The 22,910-nt window shown below is 36.3% G+C and overlaps 1 protein-coding gene across 1 annotated transcript in view; it reads right to left on the bottom strand.

Moving 5' to 3' along the window:
• Nucleotides 1-22,910, bottom strand: part of OXCT1 (3-oxoacid CoA-transferase 1) — a 115,654-nt gene that overhangs the window by 41,839 nt on the left and 50,905 nt on the right. The window contains exons 8-13 of the mRNA XM_019748541.2: nt 16,491-16,598; nt 15,092-15,206; nt 13,235-13,329; nt 11,436-11,484; nt 5,810-5,882; nt 5,120-5,195 (exon numbers count right to left, since the gene is read on the bottom strand). Coding sequence (XP_019604100.2) covers nt 5,120-5,195; nt 5,810-5,882; nt 11,436-11,484; nt 13,235-13,329; nt 15,092-15,206; nt 16,491-16,598 — 516 coding nt within the window. The remainder of the gene's footprint in view (nt 1-5,119; nt 5,196-5,809; nt 5,883-11,435; nt 11,485-13,234; nt 13,330-15,091; nt 15,207-16,490; nt 16,599-22,910) is intronic.

Raw genomic sequence — 22,910 nt, 5'->3', positions numbered from 1 at the left:
GACAGTAGATTTCAGAACAAGAAATATTACCAGAGATGAAGAGGGATATAATGAGAAAAGGTCAGTTTGTTAGGAGAACTAACGATCTTAAATGTGTACTAATGCAACTAATAATGGAACTCAAAAATATGTGTAGCAACAAGTGATACAATTGAAAGGAGAAATAGACAAATGCACAATTATAGCTGAAGATTTCAATACTCCTCTCTTAGTAATAGATAGGATATAGAAGACTTGAATAACACTCTCTACCTACTTGACCTAATTAACAGACATAGAACACTCTACCCAACAAGAGCAGAACACATTCCTTTCCAGTGCAATTGGAACAGTCACTAAGACTATATTCTGAGTCATAATTAAATCTCAAATTTAAGAAAATGCAAAACCATAATAAAATATGTTCTCTGACCTTAAGAGAATTAAACTAGAAATTAATACAACGTTTTATTGAAAATCACCAAATATTTAGAAATTAAATGACATACTTCTAAATAACAAATATTATCATAAAAATATCATAAGTGAGATAAAATTTTTGAAGAGAATGAAAATAACACAACATAAAAATTTGAGGGATGTCACTAACAGAGTGCTTACAGAGAAATTTATAGCATTACAAGCTTATGGTAGGAAAGAAGAAAGGTTTCAAATCAATGATCTAAAAGCAGGAATTGGCAGATTTTTCTAAAAGGTAACAGGTTTTGCAGGCTATACAGTGTCTGTTGCAACTTCTCAATTCTGCTGTTGCAGCACAAAAGCAGTTCTAGGTAACATGTAACTGTGGCTCTGTTCCAACAAAACTTTATTTACAAAAACAGGCAGTGGGCCAGATTCAACAAGTGGGACATATTTGCTACAATATCAGCTCTATCAATGTGGAGAATTTCATTTGTTTTGTTAACTGCTGCATCTTCAAAAGGTTAAAACAGTGCATGGCCCTTAATACATGTCTAATAAATATTTGTTGAATAAATGAACTAATTTAATCCTCAGAACAAGCATATGAGTTAAGTAGTATCATTTTACAAATACGTATACCAAGATGAAATAATTTGCCACATCACCAATAAGTGACAGAACCAGCACTTAAGCACAGTTTTATTTAATTCCAAAGTTCTGTGCACTTTCCCCTACATTACACTGATATGGCAAAAACATAACTGAATTACTGTAAAAGTATCATACTATCAAATACGTACTTTTTACCTGTCTTTTTTCCTTACTCATGGTTTGTAGTTTCCTGAGAATTAGGACCAAATGAACAAGCCAATACATTAAAATCATATCTACATATCTGTATGCTTGTATCTTTATCCATACCAAAATCTTCATATTTATATATCTGTATCTATGGATTTAATATTTAGACTACAATTGATGAAACAATCTAGTGGTTACTAGATTGAATCTTGGACATAAACCCCGTCAGGTGTACAAGCAGGAAGCTTCTTTAAAACAGATGTCTAGAAGACCAAGCCAATTTTGTGCACTCATGCATATAGCATACATGAGTATGGCATGAATTTGTATTTATTCTTTTAAAATGCACAAAGAAATGAAAAACGTGAGGGGAAGAACAAACACCAAAAATCCCATTCTGCTTTAAGAACCCCTCATTTCAGTTCGAGAAAGAGCAGGTCCTTGGCTGTGTGGCTCGCACACAGCAGCCCTGTCCCGCATGCTGCTGTCACATGCTTTCCATAACCAGCTCCCGTAGCTGACCAGACACATCTGCTTTCCTTCACAAGTCAATCATCCACGGCAGCTGTTTTTAAAAAATAGGCATTAGGAAAGCCAGCGCCGTTTTGAATGTATATTTTGCAGATTTTGCCACATTTCTGTAGCTTGCCTGGGGTTTTACCATCATCATGATAATCAGGGAATGCAAAGGAGTCAAGTACTGTTTTGTTACATTTTCTCTCTTCAGATGCTCAGGGCAGAATTTTTAAAAATCTGTATACGTGGGACCAATGTTGTATACTAAGATGCAATTAAAGAATAAGACAAATAGTATCCACACCATTTGCTTGCCTTAAAACTTAATGTTTATTGTAATCTGACACTGTAATGATTAATGGGGATGCCATGATGCAGAGAAACTCAAGGCTTTACAACCATTGAAAGATTATTAAACTCAGTAAAAAGATAAAAGTAAATGAAAAATGATACAATAAATCTGAACTTTTCAGCTTCTTGACTGCCAGATCTTGCAATAAAAAAATATCTAAATTTTATAAGTCAACATAAATCTTTGGGACAAATAGAAAGAGACTGATCACTGAAACTATATAAGGAGGCGAGACTGCACCTTATTCATAACCAATAAGAGCAAGAAATCTATCCTCAAAGAGTTTAATTTTTGTACTTGAACATGAACATAGAATAAGTATGTTGTACTAGTTACTATAAAATATAGTCTTTGTTTATATCAATGTATTTTAAGGTAAATATCCCCTCTTTAATGTTAAGCAATAGAGCATTGAAGATAAAAATAACAGCCATTATTTACGGAATACTTTTAGTGTTCACTTTTCATTTTCTTCTCACTTAACCCTAACAAAAACATGTACTCCAGATTGTATAATTTGTAAGGACGAGAGCTGAAATTCTCATCAGATTTCTTCCAGATTAAAGATCATGGGCTTGACTCTTCAGCTAACTTGTGTCCAAAAGAATTAAATATATACACTGTACATCACAGACAAAGAAGCCAAGAACTTATTAACAGTTACTAAAAGGACAAAAGAGACGCTCATCAAAAATGATACTACCAATTCCTTTGCCAAAAGAGTAGAACAAGACACAAGAACATTTTTTATGCTTAATTTTTCTCCATGTTTCCTCAGAACTCCAGAGTTTCCCACTGCTGCCCAACTAGTTCTAGTTCTTTGGAAACTCATGAGCGCCAAATTGAAACAAGAAAATTATAAAGTAATAAACACTGATTCTTTAATCATTCACAGGAATCTCAACAGGATATGTAAAAATGTAATACACATTGGAAAATCTTTCCTACAAGTGACAACTACATAAAGCATATTGCCACTATGAGAGCTTCCAGCCTCACTGGGTGCTAAACCATAAACAAATCGTATACCGACTTTTCCAAGATGTCCAAGTTCCCTGAAGGCAAAAATGTATTAAATATGTTTCTGCTCCATACCCAGGACCACTGTGCAAATGTATTTCAAAACTCATTAACAGTCCAACAAACTAGATATATTTAAAACTCTATGGTGACCAATACTATTCCCTTCTCTGCTAGGTATCCCCAACTACTCCCTCTAAACTTATCAAACAATAATAACCCACTTATTTAGCATGTATTATGTTCAAGCTCTGTGGTATGTACTTTGTATGCATTATATCATTTATTCCTTTATATAGTCATATAAAGTAAGATACTAGTATATCATTCACATTTTATAGATGAGGAAACATAGGCAACTGCTTCAAGTTACATTGCTAGCAAGTGACAAACATAGAATTTTAATGCAGATCTATCTCACTAAATGGTCCTTTACTCTTAACCACTAAGCTATGAGAGTCAGACGTGACCCCTGAAATTATCTAGTCTCAAATCCTCAGTTTATAGATGAGGATTCTCAAACCTTGATTACTGGTAGAGTCAAGGCTAAAACCTAAGGTTTACTTTTCTATGCTCCTTCTATTACCCACGTGGGTAGTAGAATTTTTCTAAAATTTAAAAACAGAAACACATTCTGATTTCCCACAAAAATAAGTATTTCCATAAACTGTCAACCTGACTCACTGTATGATATTTAGGAAACCCTCTATGATTCTCTGAAGCCTCCAAAAGGTTCCAACTCTATGACTATGGCTGCTACAGAAAGATGAACATTTTTAAATGAAAATAAGAATATAATCAATAATTTGCTAAGGGTTCTTACTATTAATGGGTCAAACATATTTTCCCTTACATTTTAAAATATGAATTATGATCATTATTTAATGCATTGGTTCTCAAACCTGACTATACATTGCAATCACCACAGTTGCGTTTAAAATGTCCAGTGCCCAGGCTACATCCCACATTAATTAAATTGGAAACTCTGGGGGTGGGACCCAGACATCAGTATATTTTAAAACTTCCATGTGATTCCAATACGCAACCAAGTTTGAGAACCAGGGCTTTAATAATTATTGAAACTTCAAAATAGTGTTTCAGGAAGTATTAAATCAAAAGAGCTAAACTAACAAAATCTCTAACATTGTTATCAACTATATTAGTCCACTTTCCTCCAAAACTTATTAGAGAAAAATCTAACAGATTTTTTAAAACCCTCTCAAATCATAGAACATGAGCCTCAGTTACTAAACCAATATTTTTTAGCTGTTGCTACAGAGAAACACACAGGAATCCTTAAACATACACATAAAAGTAACCTGAGCTACCAGCCAAAATGAGCCCATAATTATGGACATGCATTCACTGTTCTTTCCATACACATATTAGCAAGCAACAACCAGGAAATAAGGAACCATACTCATAAGTTAACTGATTACATTCCTTTTTTCCAAAGCTAATTCTCAGAGGTTTCTTCCTTGAGTTAGATCATTAGTAAATGAAAACTGCGTTTTACAAGCATGTTTAAACATCACCGGTTTTGTTTTCCATAATAGTAAACAATGTGATTGATTATTTATAGGGTCACATGATCGATCAAGAGAAGATTTTAATCACTGTGAATAAGAAAATAATAGAATTAACATAAAATGAATAAACTTGTTCACTATTTTTTCTAGTGATAAAAACTCAGTTATTATGATAAGTATTTGTATGTCTTTCTTTTATCAGACTATAATTAAACCTTTTTTTTTTAATCTTCCCTACCTGTTTCTTCACAGAAAATTCTGCTTTGGCCCTGATCTTGCCTATTTTTAGTTCCAACTACACAGTAAACTGGAAAAGCTGAATATTTCCCAGTGTTTGCTTAATTAAAATTTGATTCAAATAAGAAAAACAAATTAAAATATTTATTTTTTTAAATAATTACATTGTACTCCCATAGCAATTTCACAAGATTTTTCTTAATGTGTCAGAAATAATTATTCTGACCCGAGCATAATTCAAAAGAAGAAAATGTCTACTTACAGGTATCATCCAGTTGGCCAGGTCACCATATTTGGAAACCTGCATCGCTCCTAGCATTGTCAGATTGACATGGCCCCTGACAAAGGAAAAGAGGAAATATAAATCAAACTTCACTAGCTTTATGTCCTGCTTGCTTGAAATTGCCAGCAATTAAAATAAATAATTCTATATTCCCCAAAATACATTTACTTTCTCCCACCCAACACCTGATTTCCAAATATGTCAGCTCACGCTGATGTAGAGAAATAATCGTTAAGAGCTGTTTTAAAATATATATATAGCCTATATTTTCTCCCAAAACAAATTAAAAACAGGTGTACACAGTGAGTTTGTTTCCTTCGGTGAGGGAGAATGTGGCTTGACTTGAAGACAAACACTGGCTAGAAAATGAACACACAGTTTGTAAAAAATGTTGGGATCCTCAGAAAGAATCTTTTAAAAACGTTTACTTCAATATAGTTAGCACACAGATATATATTCCATTTTGGGGGCTCTTTTAATACTAGCAAGCTGGATGTTCCAGTTCCCAACATCTGATGTGAGTAATTTCACATCTTCGTGCAGCCGAACTAGCCCGAGAGCATTTTCCAGCTGGAAGACACGGCTCTGTTTCAGAACCGTGCTAACACAAGTGGATGACTCAGCTCATTCCACACGGTGAGAAACCCGAGGGGCTCCATTATTACATACCCTCTAATCATTGCAAATGATTCATCGCTGGAGAAGTAAGAGGCTCCTGGAAGAACAGTAACTGTTTCCTTGCCTAAACACACACACACACACACAAAAAGGCTATTAGATTTCTGAGAGTATCATGGTGGAGAGAGGGGTCTATACCTTCTGTTTCCAAAAGAGCTAAGGCTCCCTTTACCAAATGCAGTGGCAAAGGGGGTATGGCGGACACAGTGGGAACTGTCTGCCCTGTGAAGAGCAGTATTTTGTCACTGACATTGTTATGATTTGCCCTTGCACGGCGATAATAAAAAGCAAACCAACTTTTAATTTTATTATTGTTTTGAAATTATCTACAGACAATGCGACCCCCTATTGCCGATACCCTTCCAGGCCTCCCAGCAGCCCCACTCCCTTCACAAGACCCTGCTCAATGCTAATCGGAGTGAGGAAGAACAGAGTTCCTGGGATGCACCTTTCAGAATCCGATGCTACTGTGGTCAATGGAGCAAAGAGATTGTGGAATGACCATGAAGAAATGGAATTTTGAAGGGAATGACACAGGAGATGCTTCTCAGGTATTTCTTAAGAACCAAAGAATAACCTAGAAAGACAGGTACCACCTAATTCCTTAACATCATTAGGTCTGAGTCTCCTCTTTCAATCTCAATCTCTCTCTTTCACTCTCGCTCTCTCTCCCCCTCATCTTCCCCTCTCTTGCCCCTAGAAGTTTCTATTAAAACCACAGGATTTTGATGAAACTGGGGAATAACACCTTAATCCTGGCCAACGTATTTAATGTTAACTTCCTTGAGAGGACTTCCCTCAAATCTTACATCTCATAATAAAAGTTCAGAACTGGGAAAGATCTTGAAGCTCATCCAGTCCTCACACAACTAATAATGTCACCTGACTCATACCTAAGCTACTTTCTTCTTGTCATCTATTTCCTGTCTGTCCAGGAGGATCAGGTGCACAGGAAAAGCTTCTGGTCTCAACCAGGAAGTGCTCACCTGCCCCTTTGCCAAAAGTCAACTGTGTGAGAACACCCCATACATCACCCCGCTGTAATACGGCAGACAAAAAGAAAGGGCAGAAAAGCTGTGATTCCAAGACTGGACTAGAGGAAGACTCGTGGACACAACAGGACCAGAGTGCTCTGGCCACACCCAGCTGTGCAGCACAGCTGTACCTTCAGCTTCTCAAGTCTTGCTTGAAAGCTAACTTCTCCAGCAACATCCCCTCTATTCAAACTCGACTGTGGAGAAAGAGTGAGACTATTTAGATCATGCTGAAATATTTATTCCCCATTAATCAAAGGAGTTTGATTCTAAACAAAGGAGATGTTTTCTCATCTGTCAAAGTACCATAAAGCTAAAAATCTTTGGAAAATACTTTCTGGTGTGGTAAGTAGGAGCTTTTAGACGGCACCTAAGATTTGAAGGATGAAATGAAATAATGCGTGTAAAGGCCGTACTCTGGTGCCTGGAACTCCATAGACATTGGCTTTGACTAGTGTCCTGGTTATTATTGTTTGCACCAAATCTACTTATAAGAGATTGTGCTGTCACTCCTTAAGACATAAATGCTACAAAACCAAGAGATTGGCTTTTATGGTGGGGATATACAGCCAGCCTGTGCACTCTAAATTTTAGGACAGGCATAATACAACTAAAACTTATCCTAACACAGTTTCCATGTCCAGCAAATTCAGTTCCTCACTAATCCTGTGAAGTGGACAGGCAAGGAGAAATAATTTGTAGGACAATAAAGCAGAGAAACATTAAAAATCTCGATTCCTTTATTCTCCCTGTGTTAAATCACAAAGTCTTCCAAATGTCAATTTCCATAGGCTGATAGCCCATAGAAGGCATGATTCACCACTTTATAGGAAACTTTCAGATCAATGTGGAGAGTCTTAGCTCTCCCCATATGATTTCTGAAGCATAGTTTGATTAAAAGAGCCCAGAAAATAACCTCATGAAAAAAGTTGTCATGCCCTTGCTAGTAATACATTCTGGTATCTTATAAGTTACACTCTTCAGAAGCAAAGTTAATTTGCAGCATTTTAAAACATTCACTATCTAAACAAAAATAGGAATCCTGAAGTTGAAACCATGCTTTTCAAATACAATGTCCAAATAAGGTCAAGAAATAACTATAATTAATGATACAATTACTATCTTAAAGAAAAAGGGCTTTCTTATTTGGCTATTTCTGATTCATTCCTGTCTCCTCCAAATTTTGTGTGTATAAAAAGTCTAGATCCTTTCATGATATTTCGGCAGTGGTGTTTCTCAATTTCAAAGTTACTGAGTCCTTTGGCTCGTGATTTAACATGTCATTCACACGACATCAAGTAAATGTCTACGCTATGCCTTATAAACAAAACAGATGCCCTAACCTTGTGGTTCTTAACTTTAACACCCACCAAAGTCACATGGAGGGCTAATAAAAATGCAGACTGCTGAGCTCAACTCCTAGAGTTTGTAATTCTGGAGGCATGTGGTGGGGCCTCCTAATTTCCATTTCTAACAAGTCCAGGTAATGGTGATGCTGATGCTGTGGATTTGGGGGCCACATTTCAAGAACCACTGCCCTAAGCAAAAGAAATATACTATCCAGCAAGAGAGATGAATGTACCCAAATAAGTTGTAGGAGGATTTGGAGAGGACAAATGAACTGGGACCTGAGGACCAGTATACTGCATTTCAACAGGAAATTGCCAAATAAGGAGATGGGGGGGTGGAAGGAAGGAGACAGTGTAAGAAACTGGTGATGGGCACAGGAAGAGCCAGGCATGGGGGAAGGAAAGCATGAGTCATGACAGTCATGATCAGAGTGGACTCAGCATCCTTGGAGAGTACAGTAAAAGATAAAGCTGGAAAGGTCAGGTGCAACCATTAGCTAGACCTTGAATGCTGAACTTTTGGTACTTTAGTCTGTATGCCTGTGACACCTCAGTTGTGGCACATATACCCATAGAACAGGGTTTCTCCTCCTTGGCACTACTGATATTTTGGGTTGGATAACTCATCATAGGGGGCTATTCTGGTTATTGTAGGATATTTAGCAGCATCCCTGGCCTCTACTCATTAGATGCCAATAACACTCTCCAAGGCATGAAAATGAAAAACTGTCTCCAGGCATTGTCAAATGTCCCCAGTGTCACCTCTTTTTGCCTATTGAGAACCACTGCTCTAGAGGCATGTGGCAGAGGCTAGGGATATTTATAAGCCACGAGATTAACATGGTAGTTCTTTCTAGAGCAGTTTTAATCAAAGGTAAGTCATTTAAAACAGTATTTACATATTAAAATAAGAAAACAATATTAAGAAATAGAGAACACAAAATGCATAGTAATATGAAAGCTAAAACATACGAGACTTATTAAAAATTTCCCAATTGCATTGGGGCGTTGCAGATCTTCACAGGACCTCCGCAACGCCCTAAGCACTGCCTTTTGCACCTTTGTAAAACTCAGCTTACCAGAGGGTGCAGCTCAATGTACAGAACAAAGGGACAGGGGCCAAGAGTAGAAGACTGTGTGTGTCTAGTCCCTAGCAATGTTATCTTGAGCACATCACTTCAATTTTCTCGGCCTCAGTTTCCCAATCTGTAAAATGGAAAGGCTCAAATGGTATAATACAAGTGAAAAAGTATGCTGTATACCATATGGTGCTATACAAGTGGTAATTCCTTTTTACATAATCCTACTAGATTATTATTTAGCAAAAAAGGATCCTTCAAAATAGTTCCATTATTATTTTAATATTTTAACGCACTGATTATACCTAGAAACATAACTCTTTGTATTCATTTCAAGGAACTTCTATGAAAATCTTTTCAAATTAACCCAAACAATGGGCTGATCGTCCAGGTAATTTCCAAATTTGAGGAGCTGAGGAAACCACCAATGTATATTCTGGGTTTATTTGGTCCCTAATTTGGACAGCTCCAAAATCGAAACCATCATAAATCCTAAAGAGGACTTTGATGAGTTAGTATATCATTAAACTGATTTGCAGCTGGCTTTCCAAAAGCAATGAATTACTGTTTTACAAAGTAGTTTAAGATTACGTGTTATTTCTGAAGTTTAAATATAAAGCTGGTGGTTTCATTAGGATTGAGTTACTTTTAAACGGAATCAGAAATGCCTAACATCCAACAAAGTCATTGAAAAGTAACTATTTTTCCAAGGAAAGTGGGTTTTATTGTGAACTCAAGCCTGAAATTTGAAAAATGGAGTTCTTCATTTCACAAATAACTCACTAACATCATTAATTAAACCAAGCAGCAAATATTTTCACAGATCAATGAGCTATTGCTAAAGGGTACAGTACAATTAAATTACAGACTTGGTTAAATGTCATTGCTTTATCACAGTGGGATTTTCAGAGTTGAGTCGTGTTAACTAATTCGACTATTCAACCAGAAGCTGTTTTACTTCAAAAAACTCTAAGTATCAAACGTCAGTTCTACTTGGCAGTTGGCCTTTATGTTCAGCTTATGTTCCTTCTCCTCTGAGATTGCCACATACTATTTTTGAATGTGAAGGAAGAATAATACTTCTGTGGGGGTAGAGTGAACAGCAGTAAAAGAAGGGTAAAGAAAATCAGGCTACAATATAAAAATTAGCTTCTCATGGGCAGCCCCACCTAAGGATACTCTTTAGCCCCAGCACAGTGCAGTGTTGCCTCAAGCATGGGCAAGGAATATGACCAAAATATCTGACCTGTCTTTCCTCCTCTAGGCTGCTAATATATGCGACTCTCCGTTCTAGTCAAATAAAAAGCTAATGACACAAGGTAAAGCACTTGAGTGTGGGAATAAAGATGTGGCAAGGCAAGAGCCCCCACTTCAAAGAAACTCTATTAACTCCAATCACCGGGTCATACTTCGTGGCAGGACACACCCTTAAACAGCCACGAAGAACCTGTGGAGGATGCTCTGCCAGTCTGATGACAACTAGAGGACAGTAAGTATCTCCTACAACAAAACCCCCAGTGTACCAGTTCTTTTTCTCTTTGCCACTATGGATCACTCCCCCACCCTTCTCATCATGAGAACGCAGACCTATTTCAACCTGGGGTTGTCCAATGGGAGGCACAGGCAGGAGAGCCAGAAGAGGAGATCCTTACCCAAGTCATGGCAAGATGGCTGTGTTTTTCTACCAGAGGCCATAGTTCCTTTTAGGTGGTCTGATCCTACAGCTGCCCCTTAAGGCCCTCGGGTGATAATGACTCCCTGTGGTACTTTACCATCCTTTCCTGGTTTCCCTTAATCTTGTCCACACCCTTGTAAATTGTCCCTTCCGTTCATTCTCTTCATACCCCCTGTGAGAGTGCTCTCTATTTAGAGCCAGGACCCTGACTAACTGACTCACCAAAACTCTTGCCAATTTTATGTGGCCCCATCTGCAATTTCTCCTTTATCTTAATCTACCCTAAATAAGAGATTACTGACAAGAAGCCAGGCAAAGATGGGACTAGGAAGGCTTATCGCCCCCTCCTCAATAAAAAGTACAGTGGAACACCCTCTAGGAAGAGACAAAGAATCAAGCCCAGGACCCTACTATTATTTGCATAGAACTAAATTAATAGCAATAGAACACGCTGGAAAAACATGCAATGAGTGAGTTTACCTGCATTGATTAGATCTGCATCAACTTCATTTTGTGATGGATATGGACCCTGTCAAATAGAGGAAGTTTAGTCAGTTAGAAAAAGAAGTTTCTCACTAAATCACACACTAAAGCTGTAATATAAATAACTTCTCTAAAAACTCTAGGAAATTATCATCAAAACACTTGAAGTGAAATTTAAAAAATAATTCTGATGTTTTCATGGCTCTGTTGCTCATACTGATCAGCTTTTTCTACACTAATAATTGTGATTGAAAATGAAAATTATTTTCTAAAAATTATCAAAGTTTGAAAAAAAATTATCAAAGTTTGAAATAAATGTTAAGCTATTAGAACTATAGGTCAGTAAAACAAAAAGTAACTGTTTACTACCTACTATGCAGCCAATGTTATTCATAAACCTTCCTCTTAGTATCAATGAATATAAACTAAATGGCTGCATTATTTGGCTAGAGGGACCTGGAGAGGCAAATTTCACATTTTTGATATGTAGCAGCTAAGGGCCAGAATTTAGGGTTCTAATCTTATCTCTCACAACATCTAACTTTGGCTAACTTTATTTTCCTTTTGCCCACTTATTCTCAGTAAGTTTTTTTTTTTTAATTGTGTATGTATTTTTACAAGGCATCTCTAATTCCTTGAATGGGGCAAGTAGTCTCGTAACATAACATATATTAAACAAAAAGAGAGGAAAAGAGAAAAGAAAAAGGCATAAGATAAAGCCAAGAATGAATATGTTTTGGCTGTGAAATTTTAACAGATTTTCTAAGGGACGAAAAATTGATTCTTTAAATAAACTGAGGTAGTAAGTAACGTTTAGACATATATAAATTTTCCTTTAAACATTGACCATGGGTAATTCACATAAACTTATTTCCTTTATCTTCAAAATGAGGGAATTGATCACTCTAGATAATCTCTAAGATACCTTAACAATGTCTTTGACTTCAATACATTTTTGTGTCTTTGAAAATAGTTATGATTATTGCCTCAATAAATCAGTATTGACTATATGCCCATGATCATTATTTATATCTTAAATAATAGATATACATTTTTCTATATGTACAATTTTTATTACCAGTTAAGATCTACTGAGGAACAATAAAGATTAGGAATATAAATTGGCAAGCTATAAATAATCTCTGCCACAGTTAAAAATTAAATTTAAAAATGTCATCCAGGAAGTAAAAGTATTTCTTACTTTTATCATAATATTGAATAAAAACTGTGGCCGAATTCTATGAGAATATTGAGCTCATCTGGAAAGTTAATCTTGAGGAAAAGAAAATTCTACTCTTTTGGACAACACGACCTTAAAACAATCGTTAGATGAAAAGAACTTCCAAGATTTTTTGAATTAATCAACAGTCAAAAAATATCCCTGCCCTAAGTAGACATCTTACTCTTCAGTTTTCATTCAGAGCCTTACTGATTTTTATTTAATTGCTAATGACCTTCACTCTTGTCCAACTACACAACAGTTAGAAACAGTTAACTAAACAGAAAACTGTGAGGTCTCCAAAGCAGGTACTCTAGGGGAGATGGAAGCCAATAAACTGACAAAAGAAGAGCAGTCAGAAAGCTCACGTAGTCAGGAAACTACCATGTACTACATAAAATACAATACTACGTACAATTACCACCATTTTCTGGGAAAGTTAAGCATTTTCTAATGATGATAAACAGAAAAATAAGGTTGGGAACTCTAAGCTAACAACTCTCAGTTGTAAGATTTCACTATGTGGAATATCTCATTCTCCATCCAGATATGAATGAAACTTAAATTTATATCTTACCAAACCCAGCACTCCATTTTCACTTTGCAGGTGAACAGTTATATTTGGACTGATGAAATTGCTGGCCAGAAGTGGGATTCCTATGCCCAAATTAGCTGGGAAAAAAAAAAAAGATATTAAGGTACAACACAGACAAGTTAGATTATGCCACAAATCTTCTACATATATAAATCTGAAGAGAAGCCTTCTTTAAAGGCACTTGCTCTGAATATAATCACTGAATGCATTCTCCAATCACCGTATAGGTACTATTTTGTAATTTTTTAAAAAAGGAAATCTCTCATTGATTACAGCTTTTGCAATAATACTAATATGCCTTCCCATAACTATCGCAAAGTAGTAGCTTCAGAAGACTGGCCAACGTCATTATTGTTGCGAGATATATTTTATTTTCATTAATGTGCTCAGCAAATTGGGACTGATGTATTATTAAAGATGGCCTGACCTTTGTTTAAAAGCAATTTTCACTATTCAAAACTCCAACTAAAAATAGATGATTTAATACTCTTAAAAAGGGCTACCTACCATTTCTAAATATAAAAAAGTTTTCTGACAATACTAAAATGTCTGCCTAAAAGTAGATCAGCTCCTTTGGGTCACTATGATAACATTCACTGGTAACTGAGTCCTCCCTAAGAGTTAAGGAGGAGTGGGGGTAAGTTTCAGTGAGTACAAGTGAGACCATATAAAAAGCTAGTCACGATATGTGGAGTACAGCATAGGGAATAGAGTCAATGGAACTGTAACAGCTTTATACGATGTCAGTGGGGTAGTAGCTTGGGGGAGGGGGTTATCACTTTGTGAGGGGTGTAAATGTCTAACTATTACATTGTTTTGTACACCTGAAACTGATGAAGAAGAAGGAGGAGGTGGAGGAGGAAGAAAATGAGGAGGAGGAAGAGGAGGAGAAAAAGGAGGAAGAGAAATAAAAAAGTAGCTACCGTGTTTCCCCAAAAATAAGACCAGGTCTTATATTAAGTTTTGTTCCAAAAGATGCATTAGGGCTTATGTTCAGGGGACGTCATCCTGAAAAATCACGCTAGGGCTTATTTTCCAGTTAGGTCTTATTTTTGGTGAAACATTGTAGCTGTGTTAAGGCATCAAAGAACTAACTGAGGGTGTTGATGCTTCTTCCTTTGATGATCAAAATAGGGTCAATCCTGACTTGTATGCAAATGGTGGGGGTTTAATCTTGTCTCAACACAAGCAGGCTGACAGATCAGAGAGGCTGCCTGGAACTGCTGCCTGGGCTGTCCACTACTAGAGCAAAATGGCAAACACTCACCGTTATTTAAATTCAAATACTCATTGAACTCGATTATTTCTACCTACCTCTTTTTTGACAAAGTATTTAAAGCAGAATTTAAATCATTTATTGAATACCCTTACAAAACATTAGACATAAAAGGGTTCACTCAAGGGATCTTTGTCAGGTGAACCAAGGTGTTGTTAAGAAGTTGGACCTTATGTTTCAGTGAGTATGCAAATGTGAAAACAGAGAAAGTAAATAACACTGGTTAAAACTAATACTTCTGAGATTTGAAACCCTCATAATCTCTTTTCCCAATAACCGTTAGCCAAATGCAAATTCTACTGAAATCCATTGCATATTAGAAAATAGCTCAGCAAATTTTTGGTCACCATTTTGTTTCAAGGAGGGTAACTGATTATAATTCCAATTCCATATATTTTGATATCTTTAGGTTATATGCCTATTTTGTAAAAATTGATCAACTGCTTCAAAAGTTACAATGGACTAGACAAGAATCACTATGCAGGAGGCCTAGTAGCCTGATGAATATGGAAACAGTGAGGGCTATGTCGTCTCCCAGTTCCACAAAGATAAAGGATACCTACCATACATGCCATCCTCAAATTCAAGAGCTGCCCGTCTGATGATACGTTCCCTCACATTATCTCCAGGTTTACCAGATTTGGTTTTTACATCTCCCTCTTTCCGGATTGATAAACGCTTTAAAATAAATAGAAATAAATTACTCATGGTTGAGGTATGCCTTGGATGTTATCACTGTTAAAGCATAAAATTTTACTTTGGAAAAATGTAACTCTTTCCCGTTACTACTATGAGGCGAATCTGCAATATAACAGAGTTTAAAAAAAAATAAAAACATGGAAGACATTTGACATAACAAAAATAACTCTTTAGAAAGTAAATGAAAGAGGTCATATTTTATTTGAAGAGGAAGATATACCAGTTCTGTCTCTTTGAAGCAAATAACCCCTCTGCTACTGTCACGCTGACTGCTACCACTGCTACCTCTTAAGACTCCTGCAACTAAATTCTCCTCAGATGCTCAGGGACTGAGCAGGAACTTAGAAAAAAGAAATAGACCTTGGGACTCAGTTTTTGCAGGGATGTCAGAATGTGTTTACCAGGTGGTGTTGCTCTCCATTGCCTGTTTTCACCTGGAGAGTCTAGACTGATTTTGCTACAAGTGCATCACAGGGATCACAGAAATATCCAGAAACCAGCCAAGAAAGTATTTCCATTGGGAAATCTCCTTGACAGAATTTGGTTCCTGTTTTTAAATGTCCCATCCTTTTTCCCTAGCCGCTGACATTAGTTTTAGATTACACAATGTCTTTCTGTGTGATGTCTGCAGGGTACAGGGTATCTCTGATTTCCTGCTATTCCTATTTGTGATTGATCTCTAGACACTTATGAATATTGCTATCAATTCTGGCCCAGCTGATCGTTCTTCATGCTCTGAGTATACCTGAAATACCTACAATGCTCCTAGAAGCCACTCCTTAACACAATTTCATTCCCACCAGCTGCCTAGAGCCTAATGCCTAATGCTAATGGGAAACGATGTTCTTTCTGGACTCTATAAAGTGCAAAGCAACTTCAAGACAGGTAAACATTTCTGAACAATCAAACATTAAGAGTCCAGCAGGGGTAAAGCCACCATAGACCCAATTAGCCTTCTCTACCCTATTGAACAGGGTGGATGCAAAACTATGCCTCATAAATTAGGACAATTACAAAATCTTGGAAACAATACCTACAGAATCACATAACTTGGTGATATACACCTTGTAAACACAAGGCACTTTGGGGTTGGACGATGCACAGATGCTCATGCCCCTTCACAACAGACACATGAGAAGCTCCTAAGATCCAAAGCAAGACTTCCTGTTCAGCTCTAATTACCTATCATCTGGAATGGTCTCAGGGACACATATCTCTGAGAATCAGATCCACAAATATCGACAAAGAAGCTAAGTCAATTACCTCAATTCTTTTCTCGTATTTTTCTCCCTTTATAAGACGATGTACATAAATCTTAGGAATATGGATGTCTTCTGGGGCAAAAGATCCAATATCCACAATTTCTTCAACCTAGACAAAGAGAAAAAAATTAAAAATTAAATAGTGAAAGCTTAAACTGAAAATTTTTATTTAAAAAGTGAAGTATATACACCTTCACCTCCAACTTAGGTTGGATACATAATGTAAAAAAAAATACACATATACATATATAAAAGAGAGAATATGTTTATTGTGTGTGGGGGTGTAATGTGTATTATATGTTCTGGACCCACAAAAAGGAAGAAATTCAAATGCATGTGTCTGAACATGAAATGCAGAACAAAATCTCCAGAACTTAGTGTTTGCCTAAAACAGCCTCAGTTACAAATTTGTCAAATCGTTTCTCAGTACAGCTGCTTGAACTTTCACAAATTGCAGTTCAACTATGCATACTTGAAAGCACATCCCTTAAGACCAGATTTTAAAAATTAATGGGAAATTTATCATATCAAAGACAATAATCTGTAACAACATCTGCTTGGTCAATTGAAGAGCTTTTTAAATATAGATATTTGTAAGTTTTTCATTATTCCTGTTGTTAGCATCCTAGGATCATGATAGAACTGCAACCACTGAAACAATTTTACTTAAAGATAAATTATTAATTTCAATATGAAAATTTCAAAAAGGAAATATTAACTCATAACTAGAAATACTCAATGTAATTAGAATTCAAGTCATTCACAGAGTAAAAGGACATTTTATAGCAATGTGAAATGTCTCAAGTTAGTCAGCTGTTTTAGAATTTATACAAAAAAGAAAAAAGTCATTTTTTTTTACATACATCAACATAAAAAAAAATCAGAATAAAACGGATCAAGAAAAACTAAGGACAATGTTGTTCTTATCAAAGAATTATCTTTCTGGTGCCATGAAAAAAAAATGTTATCTTGAAGATTAGAGTGCTTAATTTAATAAATGCCATATCTGAAGCAAATAGCTATTTGCTTAAATGTACTAAGTGTATAAGGAGAGTTGTATTACACTGGTCTCCTAAACTAATAACTGAACTCTCCAGAAGTTTTTGAGGTGACGTAGTTCTCCTTATGCTATTCTAGTGTGCATACCCACACCACGGTCGTCCTACAATCAAAGAATACCAGGGATTACAAGAGTCATTTTAGTTACTGTGCACTGCTCCCAAATAGTTGAAAAGGAATAGAACAAGGTAGACAAAAGCTGTCTTCTTTGACAAAAAGAAGGATCTTGACCAAATCTAACAAAAACGCCAAGGAAAAGTTAGAAAACATGTGGGCATCTAAGCAGAGATAGTGGGTAGAGTTGTATACTCAGGTAAATACCTGAGAATGAGAATGAGTCGGGGTGGGGGGAGACAAGGGGACTTCCCATCACTGTACTCTGTATTTTCCCCTCCAAACCTCTCTACGCTCTGGTATTTCCTACCCAAGTTGGTGACCAGGTAAAGAGGAGGTGGACGTAAGGTGTGCAGAGCACCTAAGCACTATTGCTACCTCTTCAACGGGATGGAACTTTCAGTCACTACGGCTCATTCACATCTTTACGCTTATTCAATTCAACCCTCCAAAGAAGTCCTTGACTTTAAATATTTGTTCATATATCAATCCATTATCCTGAGGATAAATATAGAGACTTATTAATAGAGACTTATTATTCATGAAAATATTAACCACAGCATTTGTTAAAATATTAATAGGTTGGAAACAACCCAAATGGTTAATAATAGGATAATGGTAAAATATTTATAGTGCATCCACATAATGAATCAATATTATGGCCTCATAATATTTAATGATATCTCATAGTTTAATGTTTCATAAAAATGCAAGATTTTGTATAAATATATATTTACAGATAAGCTCTTTGGCTTAAACCATTATTTCTATACCTACCAAAAACTGAAAGAAAATACACTGAAATGCTCATAATTATTATCTCTGGGTGACAGTACAAGTTATTTTTGTTTCCCTTCTATTTTTATAATCAAGGAAACCCACAATGTTATTTTTTTTTAAAGATGCAATAGACACCACGTAAGTAGTTAACAAAACTAGAAAATACAGAAGTGGAGGATGTGATAAATTCCTTAATTAGTTAGACGCGTACCAAAGAGAATATGTCAGAAAGAAAATACAGACTCTAAGAAAAACTGTAGTTTCTTAACACTGTAAGTACTTACAACATTATGAAATAAACTAAGAAAACCCTTTTGTCTACATTTTTCAAGATAACAATGTGAATTATTCTCCATGTCTAATGCTGTTCCATAAGTTCAGGCCCTCATTTCTCTTGCTTGAATTATTGCAGCAGCTTCCTAATTGGTCTCCCTGCCTTTACTCGTCAGCAGGGGCAAGAACTATAATGGAAAGGAAAAGAAAAAAACAAAAAAGAAATACTTCTCACTTTAAACCTGAAATGCCAATGGTAACCAATCACTATTTTCTTCTGGTTCTACCAAACAAAGTTGCTACCAAAAAAACACCAAATTAAGACTAAATACTTCACTAAGGGCAATTACATCATGACTTTCATAACAAATAGAGTGAAAGAACATGTCCTGGTAAACAACTCTGATGAAAAGCAAGAATCTGGTTAAACATAATTAGTCCCATGCTTTGTCATCCTAATATGATGATTTCCATAATACAGAAAATGCATGTGTAGCAATTGTCAAAACAATATCAACACTTAACAATACTGAAAATTTCTATACAAAAAATCAAAGCTTTCTCAGAGTTGGTTAACAGAGTTAATACCAAAGGAAGAAAATAGTTGAAGTACAAACCAAAAGAAGAAAACACGTTTTCAGACAATTTGTGAAAAGAGTTTTAAAGAAACTGAAGAGGCAGGACTATCTTCTTTTTTTTTCTTTTTTTTAGTTTCAGGTGCACAAAACAATGTAATGGTTAGACATTTATCATTTATATCCCTCACACAGTGACTATCTTAATGCTAGCTCCTGAAAGGATTGAAGTCTTCCACGCTGGTTTTGTGTGACGTTGAGAAAGAACCAGTGTGAGGGGGAAAGTTTAGTGAGATCAGGCAATAACATGAGATCAAAGAAATTTGAAAAGAAAAAGATGAATAAAATGAGCTTGTTATGGAAAAAGTAAAAATAAAAGCTCATAAAAGCACTCAATAATGATGGCGGAAATGCACCTCCTAAAATCACAAGTGGTTAGAGAATAAAGAACACAGAACAAACCTCAGTGCCAAGCAATGGGTATGTCAAGTGTCCTCAGACAAGATCACGATGGAGGAAAGGTAGCTTACGAATCCTTCCTCCCCAGACTTCTCCCTGGCATTTTGCAAAGTTCTTATGTAGCACCATCTGCTACGTCTAAAAATCCAGACACTTGAAGCTTCTCTAATAAGTACTTGTCTTCAGTCATTAACAGGAAAATAAAAGCTAGGAAATGTTAATTATTGTTGATTTGAACTTTGTTTTTAAACGTTGCTTTCTTTGCCCTGCACTCTTCCAACTTTATAATTCTGAAAAGTTTTATTTTAAAGCTTGCAGAAGGATAAGAATTCATCCTTGGGGGACAATGTTTTTGTTTTTACTTGGCAAACATTATTTATATCTCAGGTAAGGGATCAGACTTACCTGAGAGGCCAGGCCTTGACTTTATTTTTTATGTTTGATGACAACCTCAATCTGTTATAGCCACAAAAATGGGCCCAACCCTGAAGATCGTTAGTGGAAAAGCTGTACACCTGCAAACCTCACTGCATGATGCAAAGTGAGGGCTGTGATGGAAGGTAGGGAAGGAAGGAGGGATCACGTTCGTATGTTTTTCCGCGAGTCATTTTAACTTTCAAAAAGCTTTAGGATGAACATTCTTCTTTTGCCAAGAAATAAGAAAGCAGGCAACCACAAGCAATATTGTCTGGAATCGTAACCCCAAATTAGCAAAAGCGGAAGACTGGAAAAATGGAAGAGGCCGGGCAATGAGTAATAACAGAAAAGGTTACAAGTTAGATGCAGAGGTGCTGTGGATGTTAATTTAACCCAGAGAATGGGTGAGATGAAGAGAAAATATTGAGAAAAAGGGAGGTCAGCACGAAGGGGGCATCGTTCCCCAAAATCCAAAAGAGGAAAAAAAGTTTGTTAATTAACCCAAAGGAGCAAGAGCAGCTTCCTAACTGGTCTCCCTCCCTCTCTTAAGCTTCATACTAAGGCATGACATGACTAGTACAAAAATATAGGATAAAACGGCATGAAAGCTCTAAGGGCTTGGAACAGACACATATGGTCTTAGATGTCTCCATAGAACTGTACATAGAACTGTGCAAACACTGAAAAGATGAGTGGCTATTAAAGAATCTGCAACCTTAAAAACGGCAGTAATTATGATCGCAATCATTATTGAAACCTGGTTGATTGGATCGCCTGCCAACAGTCTGCTATATCCAGTGAAAATAAGCTGACAAAAGAACATGTTATGTCAAGAAAATATGCACATGCCTGGGTAGCCACAGACTTAGCGATAAAATACGGTGAAGTATATTTAAAGTGAGTTTAAAAGAAGAAAGACTATCACAGTAATGGCCATATAATCAGAGTGCTCACCAAATTAAAGATATAGATGACATATTTGTATAGAAATGACAAAATTGGCTCAGAAATAAGATAGTGATATCAGGAGATGCCAATTATTTGAACATCTTCTGTTCAACATATTCTGCTAATAAATTCTATATTGCCTGCTGACAAGTTCTATCTTTCAGAATGAGACAGTGAGAAACCATGATTCTGGACTTCTAACCAATGAGGATAAACTGCTTGGTAAAGTAGAAATGATGGAAACCCTGAGTGAAAGTGACTGTAAAATTAGAATTTGCAACAGATCAGGAACTGAATCCTGGACATACATAGAAATGTATCTTGGTCTTTGAAGAAAAGCAGATTTCAAAAAGTTGAGAGGAAAAAATAAGCAGAATCAATTGGTCAGACACTCTAAATGACAAATGGGCTTATCAGGTTCTCAAACCCCCATTGCAACAAAATGAAGACAGATCATCTTGATGATGAAAAGAATAACATGGATAGCTACCGTGCTTCCCCAAAAATAAGACCTAGCCAGACAATCAGCTCTAATGCATCTTTTGGAGCAAAAATTAATATAAGACCTGGTATTGTATTATATAATATTACCCAGCCTTATATTAAAATAAGACCAGGTATTATTAGATTAGATTAGATTAGATCCAGACTTATATTATATTAATACCGGGTCTTATATTAATTTTTGCTCCAAAAGACGCATTAGAGCTGATTGTCCGGCTAGGTCTTATTTTCGGGGAAACACGGTATGTGTTTCCCTGTATTTTAAAAAGGCCCGTAAAAAGAGAGACACGAATGACCTAAGACAAATGGGAGTCACATGAAACCTTAAGAGGTACGTTAAAGGCACAATATTGGAATGAGATGAGTTGGTTCCAAAATGCTAAAGATGATGAAAGAGGGGTTTGGGGGTGATTTTGTTGTTTTTGCTGATGGAGAATCCAGAAATGATCACCACTGCTTGAGAGAGATGACAGAAAAAAGCAGAGCAATTTGATTTCATTTTGCTCCTGACTTTCCCATCAGGGAGAAGGAATGGGCAGACCTGATATGGCTAAGGAGGAATTGAATTCCAAGAAGAGATACCCAGATTCTCTGAACTAATTGCAGGCTGTAGACCCATGAAAATTATAGCCCAGGATTCTCAAAGAGCCTAAAGATATACAGTCACAGAATTACAGTCAAGTGAAAAAGGGCAGAGATGGCAACAGAGGAGAGAGGCAGATATACTCCTTTTCAAAATGGGGCTTCATTCACAACAGTATTTTTAAATGGTTCTTAAACAGATTGTAATGTCATAAACAGAGAAAAGAATATTGTTAGACACTGGTACAAGCCATACCAAATGAACTTCATTACTTTGCAGATCAGGCTACCACACCAGCAGGCCAGGAAAAAAGCAGTGATTTCACAAAGCACCTGACCAACACCCTCACACAAGAGTTTTATAGACATAGGGGGAAAATGTGACTTGGATTCCAATCAACAAATATGAATGAAGCACTTACTACCATAGATACAGCAATGAAGAATACAGACAGGGAGCCTCCGGTGATGTACAGATAGTTAATAATTACTTGAAAAACCACCAAAGTATCTGATGTTTGACAAAGCCTTAGAAGTCTCTAATGCTGTGTTTTTTAGCTTTGAAGGAACACCTACTTCTTTAAGAATCTAATGAAAGCTATAGACTATTCACACACAAAAAACTGCTTTATCTGTAAAATCCTTCATGAGATTTCAGGGGATTGGTCCATACACATCCTCCCACTCCCATCGCCAGCCTCAGCTAGACC

The sequence above is a fragment of the Rhinolophus sinicus genome, linkage group LG03 (assembly GCF_036562045.2).
Source record: "Rhinolophus sinicus isolate RSC01 linkage group LG03, ASM3656204v1, whole genome shotgun sequence".
NCBI lineage: Eukaryota > Metazoa > Chordata > Mammalia > Chiroptera > Rhinolophidae > Rhinolophus > Rhinolophus sinicus.
This window is presented reverse-complemented; position numbering and strand designations above follow the sequence as displayed.